The 18,474-nt window shown below is 39.8% G+C and overlaps 1 protein-coding gene across 1 annotated transcript in view; it reads right to left on the bottom strand.

Moving 5' to 3' along the window:
* Positions 1-18,474, bottom strand: part of KCNQ1 (potassium voltage-gated channel subfamily Q member 1) — a 328,880-nt gene that overhangs the window by 272,810 nt on the left and 37,596 nt on the right. Inside the window, exon 2 of the mRNA XM_052694566.1 lies at positions 13,474-13,564. Coding sequence (XP_052550526.1) covers positions 13,474-13,564 — 91 coding nt within the window. The remainder of the gene's footprint in view (positions 1-13,473; positions 13,565-18,474) is intronic.

Below are 18,474 nucleotides of genomic sequence, written 5' to 3' on the forward strand. Positions count from 1 at the left end.
CACTGAACGACATCTGCAGTTCACAAAGGAATTTCAGTACGCAAGAGGTCACTTTTCCAAGAGTGACAGAACAGAAATATCAATATCACACACTTCTACCCAAATCCAAGCCACTTTGGATGTCTTCTACCACATCTTGTACCTTTGCCCAAAGCTTTTGCTGACAGTCTCCATAACCTCGCCTCACACCTCTCTAAAGTAATTAGTTTCTGTAAGCAAAAAGCTTCATCTCAATAACTGTTCAATATTAAGAAAACACTCCTTTAAAAAAAAAAAAAAAAAAAAAAAAGACCTACCTATTAGGAACTTTGTCAAGAAATAGAGCAAAGAGAAAGAACTGTTGAAAGGAACAGACAACTCTGACTGAGGTAATGCTTATCAGAAAGAAACATTTCACCTGCCTGTTCCCTTTCTCTTGCTATAGCAAATAGCCAGTGTTAAGACTATTCACAGTGCTCTCCCTCTCCTGCATTTCTATGCCATCCTGTGCCTAAAGAGGCACAGCAGCACTCTCCCACTTCTCACCTGCTGCTTTCCAGATCACTCTTTAAGGCAAATAGCCTTGCTTTGTACATGTGTAGAAAATCTGCAGAACTGTTCCGCAGAGGATTTCTTATATTAAGACACTGAAATCCAGGTCCCTGTTGTCTGACTTAGCAGAGATTTTAAATCCCAGGAGATATTTGAATTAGCAGTTTTTCTCTCTCTGTGCCAAAATGCATAAGTAAAATCACAGTGAAGGGACTCAAAAGAAAAGGCCTTACCCCATTCTTTGCCTTTACAAATACTAGTCTCATCTTTCCAAACATGAGCTAATTGCAGATACAAGATCAGAATAAATTAGCTAGTTAGATACAGATCACAATTATTACATATCTATGAAGACAGGATCTGGTTTTAGAAATATCTCCTTCCCCACGTAAGCTATGAACAAATAAAACTGTCTGAAACAGTCCCTTGTGTCCAAACACTTAGGGACCAGCGTGTGGTTCTTTTTCAAAACCAGAATAAGCACTTCAAAAAGCTTTCTCTTAACAGCCTCACTCACATTTCAAACTACAGCTTGTTAACCTTGAGAAAGCATATTTGTTTGGGGCGACCACGCACATTTCTGTGTCACTTGAAGAAGCACGGCTGAGCTTCTTCACCTCTGCTTCTCAGCAGCCATTAACCCGGTGTATACATTTATAAATACACTGAAAAGACAAGGAAGTTTCATGCAATTGTTATTCTACTTGAAAACAAATTTCCAGCATTTTAACAATTTTCCTAGTTCTATAACAATTTTCCTAGTTTTACCTGATCTGAATGTGTATGTTTGGTGGCCCTGCTAAGCAGGGGGGTTGGAACTACATGATCCTTGAGGTCCCTTCCAACCCGGGTGATTCTGTGATTCTGTGATTTTATAAGAATTCAAAATATATTTTAGATACAAGAATCAAAATGAGATAACAGTGTGTTGTTTACAAACTTACTTTAATTACAGCTGCAAATCATGTTCTGTTTCCAACGTCTATAAGATCCTAGATCTGTTTCTATACCACTGTATCATAAAAGCATTCATGAGTATGTATAAGTAGCAAGTTTAACAATGCAGTCAGTACACTGCCCTGATTTTCTTACATTTCTTACATGAGACAGGAACTCATTGCACTTCTGGTTCAGAATTTGGAGTAAAGGAAGAACTTTTTCTTTAAAATTTGTTTGCCTTAAAAAGGCATATGATTCATAGTACTTAAAGGTTTAAACGTTTCACTAATGATCCGGATCCTAACATGCAAAAGTTTTTAAGCGTGAAAATATATGTTGTAATGACTGAAAAATGCACTTGAGTCCAAGTGGCTTTTTATTTGAGCATGCTAGGGGTTATTAAGGCATGTGTTACCTCAGGTCTAGCCCACCACTGTTCCGGGGAGAAATGTGTGTCCTTCTGGGCTTGGTTTTTTTGTTTTTTGGTGTGGGTTTTTTTTTTTCCTTAATCAAAATAGTTACAGTAATTCAAACTCGAATATTCCTGTTATTGTATTAATAGTAACAATGACATAATAGTCCAATTATACCCCTCAGGACTAGGCTACAGTGACGCATGCAGCCATGTGCTCATAGTCACTTCAAAGGCAGTAAGAGAGATGGAAGATATTAATTACCACACCCAACTCCTCTTGACTACACCTCTCATCCTGGAGATAACCACCCACAAAGCTGAACAGTGGTAACCAGCTCTTAAAATGCTCATAGCCCTCTCCTCAACACAATTAAAGTTATTTTAATCATCTTTGGCGTTAAGTAAAGCATTCCGGGTCATCTAGATACCGCAGCACTACGAGAGCAATCCAATTCTGGGCAAAGTTAAAGCCCATTGAGGGGCAGTAGGGAAGAGCTAGCAGATGATTGCTGCTTAAGCTCTTAGAGACAGACATGCTTCTGCAACCCTACCTACATCCCTGGCTGTCCTAGATGAGTTTGAACAAAACAGCTTTTGTTTGCAGACACAGTCGGGCTGCCAATTCAAGTTCAATAACTGGCTCTAGATTACAGTAGACATGCCTAAACCTATAGGATACAACTAATTTCAATCAAGTCAGTCTCAATCAGCATTCGAGGCTGATATCCTGCTGTCTTTCTGCAAAACAGATACAAAGAACATAAAATGCTACTTAATTATTTAGTCAAATCAATACAAGAAAGGCAATAACGGAGCTAAGTATGTGAAACAAAGGTCAGCATCTCAACTGTCATACTGAAAAATTCTGTGAAAAAGCTTTCACAGAAACAAGATATAAATTAAGAAATGAGACAAGAAATTTTATATGTCTTTTTTTTGTTGGTATAATGATTGATGAGGCTCATCACATATTCTGAACACTTGGAGCAGGCCCAAACTGGGACTTGGGTAAGGTTATTCTCTCTCTGCTTCGGTGCCTGGTTGTGCAAGAGGCTATTCATGCTTCCTTCCGCTCACCTTTTCACCACTTTGCCTGTTTAGACTGCAAGTTTTATAAAGGTAAGAACTATCTTTTAGAGCGTGCTGGCACTCTGCTAGGTGCTGTACTTCATCTTGCAGGCAGGGCCCTTTGAATGGAGCGTAATGTAAATAACATATTTTTTCAGAAGAATAGAGCGCAAGTCTGCTTGCAAATTGCGTTGCAGATAAAGTTTCCATCACACTTTTAACTATCAAAAGCTATGAAATCTTACACTGTAGTTCCACAAACATTAAGCCAGCTTTGCTGCCAAAAGAAGCAATCTCATCTGGCCAAAAAAAAGGTTAGTTTGAACACGTACAGGTTCTCCAAGGCAGTTTACAACGTAGCTGCACTAGCTGCACAAATGCTTGTGTTGGCACAAGGAATGGAGCAGCAGGACCATTTCTTCAGGTGGCAGTGCCAGCTAATACAGGCTGACAATCAGTCTTGGAAGTGCAGCCCAAGTTCTCCAATGGTTTCATCTCACAGAGTCAAGCTACAGTGGAAAAGCCAGGGGTTATCCAATTTTACTTATAGAACTGCTAATACTCACCTCCCAAGAATGCTGCAAGGTCAAGTATGTTCATGTTGGTAAGGCATTACAGAAGTAAAACTGGTAAATGTTTAATTTTCTCTCCTTCATTTTCCCCTGCCCCAGTCACTAAGTATAACTCAATTCAAGTTTCATATACTAAACCAGTGACTTGGAACAGCTCCTAGAAGGTAGTAGGCGTCAAGATCCCTGCCTGCAGGACAGATGGAGGCCAGTCATTGTGCATATCTATTCTGATTTAAAACTGTTCTGCAATGTTGTCACAAAACCAGCCTCTAGAGCAGATGTCCTTTTTCATCTTTATAAGGGGAATGGCTGCAGAGGGATAAATGATGAGTAAATCAATTTCTTTGGCATGCATTGCAAGTGTAAGCACATCCTGTCAAGCTGACAAACAACAAGAAAGAGGTTTTCTGAAAGGTACCTTAATAAGGATGTTGAAGAGATGCTGTAGAGAAAAAAAAAAAACAAGAGGGGAGTGGGGGGGGGGGGTTGAAAAATAGATTTTAAATGAGGATGCATGTGGAAACAACTCAGCAACTCCAAGAAACAACAAAAGCAAAAACAAAAGCCTGGAGCCCTTCAGTCTTCACTTTCTGAGTTTCTTAGCTCACAGCTACATTAAAAGATCTTTTTCTCTGATTTAGTGCTGCTATACCTGTTAGAGAAGGTACTGCTGTCACTTGCTACCTAAAAAGCAAGCCATCAGAGCTACTGTATATTCACAGCTGTCTATAGCTTCTGGAACCAGGGACTTCTCTCAGTTAAATACTAATTAGGCCCACCTGAAAATCCAAATACCACATGGATTTACTGACAGCTGTTAGACATACTCTGTATATTTCAGCACACATTAGACAGCCCCAATGTCATTAACATACGGGAAGCCATCAAAGTGAGGAAGTACATAACTTGCTTTCACAGACAGTGTGTGAGAGCAAGCATTTTGTTTTCTTAGTTCTTTGAAGTCCTACTCATTCTGAGAGCTAATAGCAATTCCTGGCTTCCCATCACCTTGAAAATATGCTGATGTTTAGCAAGTTAGGTGGAAATAACCTGTTGCAAACAATACACCAAGGCACAGGTCCCCAAAAATCAGTGCACTGGCATACCTGGGTGGTGCTGAACTTTCAAGGCTTCTCCAGCAGAACGCCAAGTTCTAAGCTCTACTACAGGATTTGTTCATTTTACAAGCTGAGCTACAGTGTAAATGTCCACGTAACGCATTACTAGCTACTGAATCAACAGCTTCCATTAACTCTTTTCAGAACTCCTTTCTGATTAGAGAGAAAATAGGACTGGGCTTCACATTACAGCAAGAACGATCCTGGGAACTCCTTGTGCAAGACAAAGTCTTGCAAAGACTGAGCTGATGCTTCAGTCACCACAATACTTTTGTATACTGTCAAAACAAAAGTAAATGAAATAAAAATAAATTAAAAATTTTAAATGTGTGATAAATACAGCTTACAGTTGCCATAAATCAAACTCCTGTGCTTCCTAGGTTATCCCTAAAGTACAAGCAGACACTGTTCATGAAACCTTTCCTAATACGCCCTGATCTTGTTAATATTTACGCACACAGGAAGCTCCGCTGAAGTCATTATGACTACTCATATACACAGAGTTAAACACACTGCATAACTGCAAGCCTCAAGCCATAAAAACTTCACTTACAAACGTAGGACCTAATTTGGTTGCCTATACCCATATACGTTTAAAAAACAGCATAGAGTCTTAACTTCCCCCCCCCCCACCTAAAAACATGGAATAAACACTCAGTAGGGTGGAGCTGCCAGAGGCTTTACCCTGTACAAATGAAATTCAGCCAGAAGAATTTTTTCAATCATTGCTAAAAATAGAAATAGGTTTTGATGCTTCTCATATACCTATATAAAGAAATAACAGGGTGAACTCTATACCTTCTTGTTCATTTTCTGTGGACAGGCAGGTACTTGTCAATTTTTTTTAACGGCTGCGCTAAGTTTCTAACAGAGCCATCATTCATTCATTCCTTCTCCTTCCAAGGCCGGTTAGCGGTCAGTGCTGATGCACCTTACTACCAAACTCAGAAGTGGGAACATTTTTAGAAAAGGATCTCACAGGAATCCAATGTTAAAAATAAAATTCTTAATGCATTCCATTTGCTTAAGTTGCTTTCTCTCTCTCCACCCCGGGACGCTCCTTTCTCACAAGACATTGGTACACGCTGCTGCCCCACACTCCAATTACACCACACCTGCAGAGTTTGTTCCAGTTTTGCCTACTGAGGGCCACTTAAAGCAATTCAAGAGCCACCAGCTAGTGACAGCTGGCAAATTCAAACCTGTCTCAGTAGTCTATCATATGTAATCAATTGCTAATAGAACTTCAACAGACTCATCCCGTTATTTTCTAGCTAATTCCCCCAGGGAAAACAAGCCAGCAAGCTTCCACTTTGAATCATGAAGCTAGTTTTGCCCCTCTCCCTCCCTCCCAACTTCTCCTTTTCCCCTCCCTTTGCATCAGTTCACTGCACTGCTTCAGCTTTTCAGCTTGATATCCGTTATGTTATGTCAGCTGTTACATTACGCTTAAAACAATAGACTCCAGCTGGCTGAGGTCAGATGTGAAAACAAGGACCTAACAAAGCCATAGACCCTCCAGTTATACTGAAATTGAGATACACACTGAATGTAGCACTTAATGACAAACTACTTTCCAGACATTTGGGCAAAGCATAAAGGAAACACCTGTCACTGCAAACATTACACACTAATCCAGATAAATCCTAAATTTAAAAATCTTTCTTTTCACTGCTTGGCTCTACTATGCACTAGCATTTCACAGTTTTCTTTTTATTTTCTTTTTTTTTTTATTTTCTTTTTTTTGTTTTGCTTCTCCAAGATGGAATTTGCATTCATGTTCTCGTTTGCTGAAGCACCAAATATGTGTTTAAAATATTAAATGTGTATAATTTCAAGAAAAAAGTTTATCATGTTCCTTCTGGAGTTACCAAACCAACGCTCAGAGCTTGACATGGCTTTACACCCCAGAGAGGCTGCGGCAAACTTTAACCTTCAAGTAGAAAGCTTGACAAAAGCAAATGCAAAATTTAACAGTGAATAAAACAGACTTTGAACAGAATTTATTGGAGTGCAGCTGTACTAAAAAAAATAAACAGAACACTGGTATTCTATTTGACTTATGAATGTAAACACAGGCTCTTGAGGAACAGGTGAACTGCTAGCAACTCTGGAACACGTATCGCCCTACTTTTCAACATGCTACACACAATACAAAAGCAATATTTTTTTATGACTGGCTACTGTAGGTGACATATGAAAAGCTGGGATGGCTTACTCAGACCAAAGAGATAATTTGGCACTGGGTTCATTTCATATTTTGGCCAGTACTTCTATGCTGTCCCGTGGCTGGGTGACCACCATGTGGGACCACGTAGGCCACCAAGCCACCAGCAGGTGGCTCCAATCCATCACCATTGCTTTGTTCCAGCCTGCAATTTGTCACCAGCTCCAGGGCAAGCTTGAGGAGGGTCACACTTTCCGGAGTTTGACTCCAAGTTCAGAGTTCGAGTCCCATGAAATGCCTGGCATTTCACAGCCATCTCAATCCAGTGCGTTAGGCAGATAAATGTCAAATTCTGATTCCTTCACTCACAGTGACTTACAGGCAGGCTTCACTCTAGATTACTGTTCTGATTCACCATCACAGAAAACTCCAGGTGTAGAAGGCCAACAAGAGAGATTTTTTTCATCGTTCTTACAAAAGGCAGAAATGGAAGTTTCTCCATCCAAGCCTACCTTTATCAAATGCAAGCTCCAGTGTAGCAGACTAAAACTAGAACTTACTGCTTATTCACACCATATAATGTAGGGATGCTGGTGGGCTGTGTCAGTAAGTCTGCAGATGACACCAAGCTGTGCAGTCAGTGCACCCAAGGGGCAGGATGCCATCCAGAAAGACCTAGACCAACTTAAGCCATGAGAAATGGCTCACAAGAACCCAACAAGGTTAAACAAAGTCAAGTTCAAGGCCTTGTACCCAAGCTGTGGCAACCTTTATCATCACTACAAGCTGGAGGGCAAAAGGATTGAACACAAACCCTGCCAAAAAGGGCACTGGTGGATGGAAAGCTGGGCATGAGCAACCAACGTGCCCCTGCAGCCCAGAAAGCTGACTGTATCTTGTGCTGCATCAAAAGAAGCAACATCAGCATGGCGAGGGAGGTGATCCTGCCCCTCTGCTCTGGTGAGACCTCACCTGGAGTACTGCATTTGGGTGCAGTCTTCAGTAGAAGAGAAAGGTGGACCTGTTGAAGTACATCCAGAGGAGGGCCACAAAAATGATCCAAGGGATGGAACACCTCTCCTACAAGGACAGTCTGAGAGAGAAGGGGCTATTCAGCATGGGCAAGAGAAGGCTCTGAGGACATCTGACAGTGGCCTTTCAGTATCAAAAGGGGTACTATGAGAAAGAAGGGGACAGATTTTTCAGCACGGTCTTCATCAACAGAACAAGGGAAAATGATTACAAAGCAGAAGAGGGGAAATTTAAACTGGATATAAGAAAAACAGTGGTTTATGATAGGGGTAGTGAAACACAGGCACAGGTTGCCCAGAGAGGTGGTGGATGCCCTGCTCCTGAAGACACCCAAGGTCAGGCTGGACGGGGCTCTGAGCACCTGATCTAGTGTAAGTATCTCTGTTCACTTCAGGGGAGTTAATCTAGATGACTTTTAAAGGTCCCTTCCAGTTCAAACAATTCCATGGTCCTATATAGATATTAAAATCAATTTTCATTGTTAACAGTAGAAAAGTTTAGCCAAATGATTTTTTTCGCCGCTGAATGGCAAGACGGCAAGAACATAGCTGGAAGGATACAATCATATTGGAAATCTTTCAGTAGGTTTAGAAGTTCAGTATCTATTTCGTTCTCCTTCATGCAGATGTGCCCAATTCCTCTCACTGAAAGCTGTAATTGTTCCTTACAGCCATCCACATGATGAGAAATCAGGTAGGCCAAACAACATGAACTCTGTGGCTACAGCCACAAAGTGGCGAGAGTTGTCTCTGGCAGCAACATTTACACAGCCCTTCTCTTCAACCCCTATCTCCCAGGAGAATTTATTTGTTTTTTATTACTCGTATAAAGTTCCCCAAATCCATGTGAAAAGCCATCTCTTTATTAATAGTTCACTTCTTCCAAAGGATATTTTTACCTACTTCAGGACATCATCCAAGGTTTGAACCCAGCCACTGCAAATGGGACACAGCACGGTCCAATGCTGCCCTCTACAGATTTTAAAGAGAAAACTGTGCCTCCTTTCTACAACAGTTAAGAGCTTAGACTTGCAGCACTTCTGAAAGGAAAAACTTTTCATCCTTCCTTTACTGGTTTTTGCACATTCCTTTCATATTTCTTCTTCATTCCCTCCTGCCACTCTTATTCTGCTCAGACTTCAGCTATTCCAAACAATGCTAACAAGCTCTTTTCCCTTCCTATTTTCCTTTTTTTTTTAAAAAAAAAAAAAAAAAAAAAAAAACAACCTCATGTCATAAGCACTAAATTGGCTCAGCTATCTAATAATCTGTCTTCTTCCCACTTCACAACCACTCTGATTTGCATCCCTCAGACCTGCTTAAGGTGGACGTAAAGCTGTATTTAAACTCAACTAAAAAATGGTCACAGCCTTCCAAAGCAAATTAATTAAATCCCTTTAACATCTAATTTACATAAAATCTACAACTTTCCTGCACAGACCAGGGGAGTTAACAAGGGATCGCTTTGTGAGCAGCAGGAACAATTGAAGAAGTTACCACAAGTAGCAATCCAAACCAACCCAGCTGGTTGTTGCCCTGGTTTCAGCTGGGACAGAGTTGATTTTCTGTATGGTGTCTGGTGTAATACAATATTTTAGCTTCAGGAGAAAAACAGTGTTGATAACACACTGATGTTTTAGCTGTTACTGAGCAGTGCTATCTACAGCCAAGGACATTTCAGCTTTACAGCTTTGTGAGTTATCCAGCCAGCAAGAAGACGGGGAGGAACACGATCATGGAGAGGACAGCTGACTTCAACTGACCAAAGGGATTCCATACCATATTCCATACCATATGAAATCTTGTGAAAAAAATATATAAAAGTGAGGGGAGTTGGCTGAGGGGTGTTTCTGCTGCTCAGGGACTGGACGGGCATCAGTTGGCACGTGGTAAGCAACTGATTTGTGCATCACTTGTTTTGTTAATATACATATATATTATTATCATTACTGTTATTTCTCTCTTCCTTTTCTGTCTTGGTAAATAGTATTTATCTCAACACATGAATTCTATCTTTTTTCCCCCCACAATTCTCTCCCCTATCCCACTAGGAGTAGATAAGAAAGCTAAAGGCCTTGTGGTGTTTAGCTGCTTGCAGGGCTAAATGACTGTAACCATGCAACAAAACACTTGCATCGTCCACCAGGACAAACAGAGCAGCCAGTAATACTGGGGTTCAGAGGAAAATGGGGAAAGGATGATTTTCATGTCTGTTCTTTCCTAAGCCTTCAAGTCACTCACATTTGGCTAACTAAAATGCACAGAAGGCAATTTTGAATGACAGTTGGGTTCTCAAACTTCAGCTATCGATTGAGTGACAGTAAGGTGATTCTCTGAACAAGTCTGTTTGCAAGTCCTACAAAAGCAAAGGTCTGAAGGCATGAGTTCATCATATGCACATCTGCTACATCAGTCGACCTTGTTCTAGGTCAGGGCCAGAGGACACTGCTGAGGCTGCCAAGTCTTTTGCTTTCAGAAGTGCAGTACTCTTCAGAGAGACTGCCTACATCAGTGACTGCAGTCTGCACTGCACAGTATGGGGAAATCCTTTACAAACAATACTCTCATATAATTTTTCAGAGCAATGAAAACGAGAGCAACTATCAATGCTCAGATTACAAGTTCCTGTCTTGGCTTCATGAACAATGAAGATAATGAGGAAAAAAATGCTAGAACCACGCTGAACCACTTGAACTCTGTGAGTTCTTCAGAATCAAAAGCTGTAGGTATTTTTCTCAAGGCCCATAAAACAACCCAGTAAAAAAAAAAAAAAAAAAAAAAAAAGAAAGCCAAGGCTGATCTTCAAACAAAAGCTTATATTAAAGCAAGAAATAAAACCTGGGCTTCTTATAAGCCTCAATTCTGTGCCATTCTCTCACAATCGTGTAGATTCCTTCACTGCTAATAACACAAATATTAACCACTGAACATACTACATTTTTTTTTCTCTGAAGCCATTTTTAATATTTAAAAAATACTTTTATCTCTTCAAGTAAGCAGTACTCTGAGGTAAGAAAGGAACTCAAAAGAAAAAGCTGGAAAGTGCTTATAATTTCATCACTAAAACACAGTCACTTTTTTTTTTTTTCTGGAATCAATATTGAAATGAGATTCCTACAAGAAAATAGCATTTTCAGGCAGACTAAATATCCCTTCGTTCAGCAGAATATTTAATCCCCTTGGATCAGGCACTTGGATTTTCTTAGATCATGCTGAGATAACAGCATTCTGCTGTGTTCTGGCACTGTAAAATCCTTGCTTATGAAAATAAAAGAAAAATATGGCCTCTCTGGGAACATACACCTCTGAATTACTTTTTTCCATAGTTTAAATATTGTAGTCTCAAAATCAATTTTTGCACAGATATACTACATTCTCTTTATGAGTCATGGCAAAAGCTCTCCCGCACCACTATTTAGAATGGGCCAAGTATACATACACCCTTCAAAATGATGATCCTTTCAGAGTCTTGGCTCAGTCTCAGCTCTCGCTGGGCAACTGCCAACAAGTTACTGCAGTTAAACCCCCTCCAACAGCACCATCTAGTGAAAAACGATAAAATAAACGCATGCTAATTTAAACAGTTTTCACTGCCTTCTGGAAGCTAACAAAAGCCCAATTCTCTCCTATTCTCCCATCACAACTGCATTTAGGTATAGCTTTCATCAAGGTTCTTTGCCTTGTGAAGTGTGGTGACAAGCAGAGAAAGATTCAATGGCTAATTGTGAGCTTTTTGTCTACAACTGGAACACGATAGCAACACAAACTTTCCCAATAGTCTTTGGCTCCCTTATTGTTATGAGAAAGCATTAACATTTTTAAAATGCTCAGAAATTACTGAAAAATAATTTATAAATGATTGAAAATAGATTTTCTACTTTGGTAGTGGGAGGTGATTTTAAAATATTTCAATACTATGAAACTGAAGAACTAAAAAGTGTTCATATATACGCACAATCTCAACATCCCTTTTAGATCTTGTTTTCATTTAGTTATAGCATCTTCTATGACTATTACTGAAACAAGAAAACCTTAAAATAAGGATAGAATAAGAAACTTCGTTGGGTAGAAGCTAATAGGAACCAGATTCTGGGGCTTAAATTTTGTTGAGGAAGGTACCACAGCTCCTTTGGAAGTCTCACCAAAACTGGATAGAGCACAGAGCGCATCGGCCCATCCACTGCTTTGGATCAGTGGATCATTGGCAATCAATTTGAGTCTCTTTAAAATCACTATAGTTAATCCTTTAGGAAAAGAATACGTTGTGAACAAGCAAAATGATTTCCATGATCTCATTCACAAAATCAAAAGTGAAGGATGAAGGAAAAAAACACTAAAAACAAAACGTAATGGTCACGCTGTCACTAGAAGTTCTTTCACTGAAGCAACAGCATGATCATGAAAATATCATAATACATCACAAATGAATGTTTCAAGGAGATATTATCACAGTGCAAATTGATCATAGAAATTGACAGTATCTACAACTACTACTTGGATAAAAGGGAACCTTAAATCCATACAAAAAGAAAACCATAAACTAAATAAGATATTGGATGCAAAAATACAGGTATAGACTCCCTTTAACTAACTGCACAGTTGTAACACAGGTATTCAAACAACTTACCAGTTAGTTATAAATAATACAGCAGGCATGAAGATACATTCCACAGAAAGACAAGTGATCAACACTCATATGCTGTGCTTATTCTTATATTACTCAAAATGTAGTATAAAAACTTCACATTTATTGAATTCACGGTTTGAAACAATATTTTGAGTGAACATTTTTATGTTAATGATATACACAATAATGATCTCACTGGTGCACAACTGCAAGAACTATTTCGAACAAACAAATCGATGGTTAACATTTTCTCAGTACAGTGATAGTGTTTTCAGGAGTAAAATAATGGTTAAATAATGGGCAAATACAAAGAAACCAATGATTTAGAAGGGGATACATCAATTACCAGTGAGGTACAACAAATTAAGATTTTATTTTTTTTTCCTGTGATGAAAAAATGTGCCTCTCAGACTTCAAAACTAAGGTTCTTGAATGAAGTCTAAACAGGCAGGACAGCAGTACTCTTAGAACCTAGCTTGATATATAACTGCTGCAGCATCAGTGAACCATAAACCTAAGGTAACAAAACGTTCATTGCTGTAGGGAAGCTGCATAGAACAAGCAGAGCAAGTTGGCATAATTCTCAAGTTAATGAAAGCAAAGCAGCTTACCAGTTGGGAAAGAAGGCTGAATCTGAATTCTGCTTAAAGAGAGGACTTCCATTTACTCTATTCCCTTCACACCCCGGCCCCAACCACGTTGAGAAGTCTGGTATTCAGCAAGGCTGAACAATGGATTCACACAACCAACATGAGGGATTCAGGTTTAACTTCAGAATAGCTTTGAGTTGGACACAATTTGAACATCCTTATTATAGGCTATGTAGGATCTGAGTGGCTTTTTGTACGATCATAACTTCTTGATTTTTTTCTAGGGCTTTATAGACTCATTAGGCAAAAGAGAAAAAAGCTTCTTTCTAAACCATACAGAGCATTGTGCCTATGACATTGGTTCAGATGAGGATTTACATGTTAAGAACAAACACACAATCACATTAATACATACCATCCAAAACAGCGTCCCTGTAGCAAGAGCTGCATACTGTTCAATTGTAGAAAGCACACTGAAGATAAGGCATATCAGCACAATAAGGAAGCTGCAAAACAAACAGAAGAACACCCAGTGTAACACATTGTTTCATAAAAATCTAGAAGGAAAACAAATACTCATTCCAACATAAATAATCTGGACACACAGAAATGACATTGGTGGTGCATTATCTTAAACACAACTGGTAACTTGTGAGTGATCCTACTTCATGTTGTATGGATTATTTTATCTTCAAAGAGTTGTGGTGTCAGAAATTATCAAATCAAAACTGCACAAGGAAGTTAGCATTTGCCTACCTCAAAAACTGCAAAAAGAAATCTCAACTAAGCCAGACCTGAACAGACTCCACCCACACCACCTTTTACAACCACTTCCCAAAAGGCCCCAGATTAACAAAATCTGGCATATGAAACACAACTTAGGATTTATTCCATTTTAAAACCAAATTTCAAAGCAACCACTGCAGAAAGAGAGAGAGAGAGAGAGAAAGAGAGAGAGAGGGAAGGAACAGAAAGGTTTGTTCCCCTGTCCAAATGAGTCCTTCAGGGCAGGTTCTGGTTGCTAAAGCATGACCAGCGATCTGCAGCAGACTCAGCCCCAAGAAGCCCTGTGCTCCAGCTAGGAAGTAAGGCTGTGTGCTTGCTCCTTGCAGCTGCCCAGCTCTGCAGCCTCTGCCTTCAGACCCTTCCCTAAGCAGCTTCATTTGTGCCCACCACTCCCTGAGATGCTACTTGACTTATCTGGGAAGCATAACATTTAAGACCCAAACTGGATGCTGTCCACTACGTGCAAGCGTAGGTTTCTTCCAGATCTCAAATCAGGTGAACCTTCTGAAATGCTGAACGCTCAAGCAAACAAACATGTGTTGCCATTATGATGTGATTGATGTTATAAGCTTGATTTCCCAGTGTCTGCTTTAAAGCACAGTTCATGTGTGCAAATCCAATGCATGCATACAGAGGATGTTGTGAACATATTACAAAATTCTTAAGAAGTTGCAATAGTAATCAATCGGGCATTAAAAAAATGAAATTATTAAGTGATGATAATGATTGGATGCTAATAGGATAAAAATATATACGTAAGTACAGAAGACTATACTTTTAGACAGACAAATCACAAATATTTAGGAGTCTGATTTATCTCTAAAGCCTTCTTGTATCTAACTTTGGATCCTCTTCAGTAGAAGCAGCTGTACCGGTGATGCAGGAGAACACAAGGTAAACCAGCAACTTGAAATATAACACATTTTGCCCATGTGTCCAGACCTTCTACCTATAATAGGTCCTTAGTCACTGGATCGTGGACAGAAGTACTTTGTTACACAGAGGGAGCTAAAGAAACCTGCCATACACAGAAGTGCTCATTAGAAGCAAATAAAAGAGTCACTTGGTTTGGTGTAAGCTACCCGAAGACACTTTGAGCTGCAACAATACTTTGTATACTTATTAATTCCCTTGTAAAACGGCAGCCAGGCCAATGCATTACACCACAAGAGGGCACCAAAGCCAAGACTATCATTTTTGTACTTAACCAAGCCTCAAGAGAAGCTAACCAGGATCAAAGGTAAAAAGCCCGTGTGCCTAGCTGACGAGAAGCTAAAGGGCGAATTGTTCACCAAAACTCGTTTCTGTCAAAGGAAGTGAATGCTGACATCAGAACTCCATCAAGTGCCAGTCAGCACGCCGTCCACTTTCAAGGAGTTTCATTTCACAAGAGCATGATTCAATCTCATTATCTGCTTTCCAGAAAAACAGGGGAAATACATTGTGCTGTTTCCCGGCTGACAGCAGAACAGACCTTCATACCCACAAATACACAGCATCCCACATCAAAGATCTGCAGACAGATACTGCCTCACTGGCATTAGAGAAGTCGTTGCCAAGTCTCACTAAAACAGCTGTGTCCACAGCTAAGCTGCTAACACTGGCATAACTATTCTGCTTCTGAAACCATTCCCAACATGCAATTGACCTAAAGAGAACAAAATTAAAGACAGAAAAGACACGACCAGCATATTCTCTGTCACCAGTTAGTTGTCTTCATACCAGCAAGTAATTTGATATTGAATACTGGGCCTGACTAGTCTAACAACGTTAGATAATTTTGTAGATATACAAGAATTTCCACCTTGTGTAACGAACCCAAGAACCACGTCATCTCCTATCCACTCTCTACTCTCTCACAGAACATCAAGCATTCAAACAGAAATAAAAATGACAACCTGCATCACCAGCTTCTCTCTTTGTTCTGATGCAGATTTCAATGGACCAGAGGATTCGTACTTTGGAGCCTGCATAAAAGTCAGCCATAAGGTACAACTTGCATACACAACTTCTAATCAGCTAAGTGAATGCTAGAGACTGCAGGTGTAATCATCACATGCAAGCTCTTCTGTTGTTAAAAGCAGACACATGATACAGAAAAATGTCTGTTGAGCTTAACTGTGGAAAGTAAGTCAAGCAATAAATGAAGTTATTCTTGAGATTGTTCTCTGGAAGTTGCTCAGGGCACACCTGCAGCCTCTTACACAGCAAGTGCATCACTATAGCACTGACAGAGTAGTAGGGACTGCCAGATGAAAATGTAATACTGTTCTTCTTTCTCTCACAAAAAGGGCATTTCCAAATGCAAACTATACACTGCTGCACTAATGGAAGTAACATGGTGAATGACAACTGGTGGGCAAATAAAACCATGCCATTCATAATGGGAAAATTGGAACATCGCCTCAGAACTCAAGGGGAAAAACAAAGTCTGAGCACAAGCACCATAATTTACTGCAGTCTTGACAAAAGATGCCAATAAGTTCAGCAACCAGTTGTACAAATCCAAGTTTCTGAGCCAAGATGCAAGCAGCCATATAATTCATGCTCAGCAGGACCACATCATTTGCTACATATGGACCACTGCTGGAGTAAGGCCTAACAGACAAGCACAGACCTTACTTAAAGGGAGATTCCATGGGCAGATGTACAGGCATAGCTGTTTTCTCATTAGTTAGGTTCTTCCATCACTGTGTTTTGGTATTTTGTTCAGCAGCACACTGTATGAATCAGTAATATCCTAATTCTCATCATCTTTAAGAAGCAAATACCAACACCTTGTCAAAAAATGAGGCTGCAAAGGCTCAGCAAAAAGACAGCCAAGTGCAGTAGTAAACCAGTCCTCCTCCGCAGAAATGTATCCAAAAATTAATCATCATTTAGTATAGAAGAAAAAGCAGCTGCTGAGCATTCCTAAAACCTAAAGATTCCTTAAGAAAGAAAAAAAAAAAAAAAAAAAAAAAAAAAAAGATAACATCTGGAAGAAGGGGATTAACAAAATCTCTCTCTCTAATCAAAACTAGTATATTCACTATTTTGGAGAACTACTTTTCAGAAAGTCTCCTGAATTATTCTACAGATATACTACTTTTTTTTTTTTTTTTCCCCCAATGGCCTCATTTTTTTTCCTTATAAATGATATGACACCCCAGAGATGTATTCGTGTTCCAAGTTCCTGGGGATAGCAGACAGCCTTTTGTCACACCACCAGGCAGTCTGCAGAGCTCCCACTCCTTGCCAAATTCCAGTCAATGGGATTCCACAGCACTTCTGAAGTAAAATACACCCATAACTGCATTGCTGGATCACAGCCAGTGTATTTAGCACCATCCTAAATTGCGTTCTGTGGTTGTAACAATAGATTCATCATCCATATGGCACTGCACAGGCTCAAATCCCAGTTTCAAAAAAGTCAGGAACCTAATCTCTACAAATCCAGCGGATTAGCTCTGCACTCAGGGTAGGTGCTACACTTCACATGCAAAGGAAGAACTAATTGTCACTTCTGACACGATTTTACTATTTCTGTGTAACTCCAATAACTGGTATGTTCAGCAGTACTTAAATAAACAGGTTGCTTTATTTTATTTTTTTTTTAATATAAAGAATTTTTTCTGATGGCCAAAGCTATCAGTGGACATCCCATTCTCATCACCTCACTTTAGATTTGATATAGAAAGAATGCTGTAATAGGATTGCAGTTTTAGTCTATTCTTATCTAATAAATAAGACTTAGATAGGAGAATTTAGGTATTTTCAGGCCTCCTCTCTACACATTTGCAAGACCTGAAGGAAACACCAGTGAAGAGGAAATGGGCTGCAGAGTAAGTGATGACTTCACAAACTTTGGGGCTATGATTTATAACACAGGAAAACAAAGCAAGTGCCATTAAAACAAACAAATATAAAAAAAATAAGGAACTTCTGAGGCTTCACTAACAACTTCCTGCAGCAATTGACACACCTGCAAGTTCTCATCACAGTAGTAAACAAGAACATTATTCTTTACTGAGCGCAATATTGTTTTTATGGATGCATACATGCATACACAGATTAAATAAGAGAATTATAAAGCCTGTAATGTTTTATGAAATAAGAGAATAGAGGTTCTTTGTACTGTATAATTTCAGACCTCACGTACACATGCTAGGATTCAGCACACAGCCGTACACTTTCCCTCTTCCTCTCCATAAATTGGGGTTCTGCCATTCCCACAGCTGTGCCCTCCTGCTATAGCCTGTCATCTTTCATGTTCTCTTCCAATACCACCTCTTAGGCTTTTCCAGTGTCAGTGAAAGTAACTTTCTTTTCTGCTACAGAACCAGGAGAACAAAGCATCAGGAAGAGTGTAGCACTGTGAAGATGCAGAACAGAGATTTTTGCTGCCACCTGCATTAAGCTGCTGATGCCAAACAAGCCAACAGTAGGTGAGCATTCCCACTACCATAGAGCTCTTCACACACCTGTGGCTGAGTCCTGACACCTGTAACCACTTCCATCAGCAGCAGCAGATCATGCCTCTCATCCACGCAGGCACCACACGCTCCAGGCCTCAGCCCAGGCTTCTCTGTGCTCAGTTACAAGCTGGCCACGTGCCTGCAGAGTGCGGCTGTTCCAGAGCTATGGTACA

This window comes from Tympanuchus pallidicinctus, unplaced genomic scaffold, assembly GCF_026119805.1.
Source record: "Tympanuchus pallidicinctus isolate F22 unplaced genomic scaffold, pur_lepc_1.0 scaffold3, whole genome shotgun sequence".
NCBI classification, from domain to species: domain Eukaryota; kingdom Metazoa; phylum Chordata; class Aves; order Galliformes; family Phasianidae; genus Tympanuchus; species Tympanuchus pallidicinctus.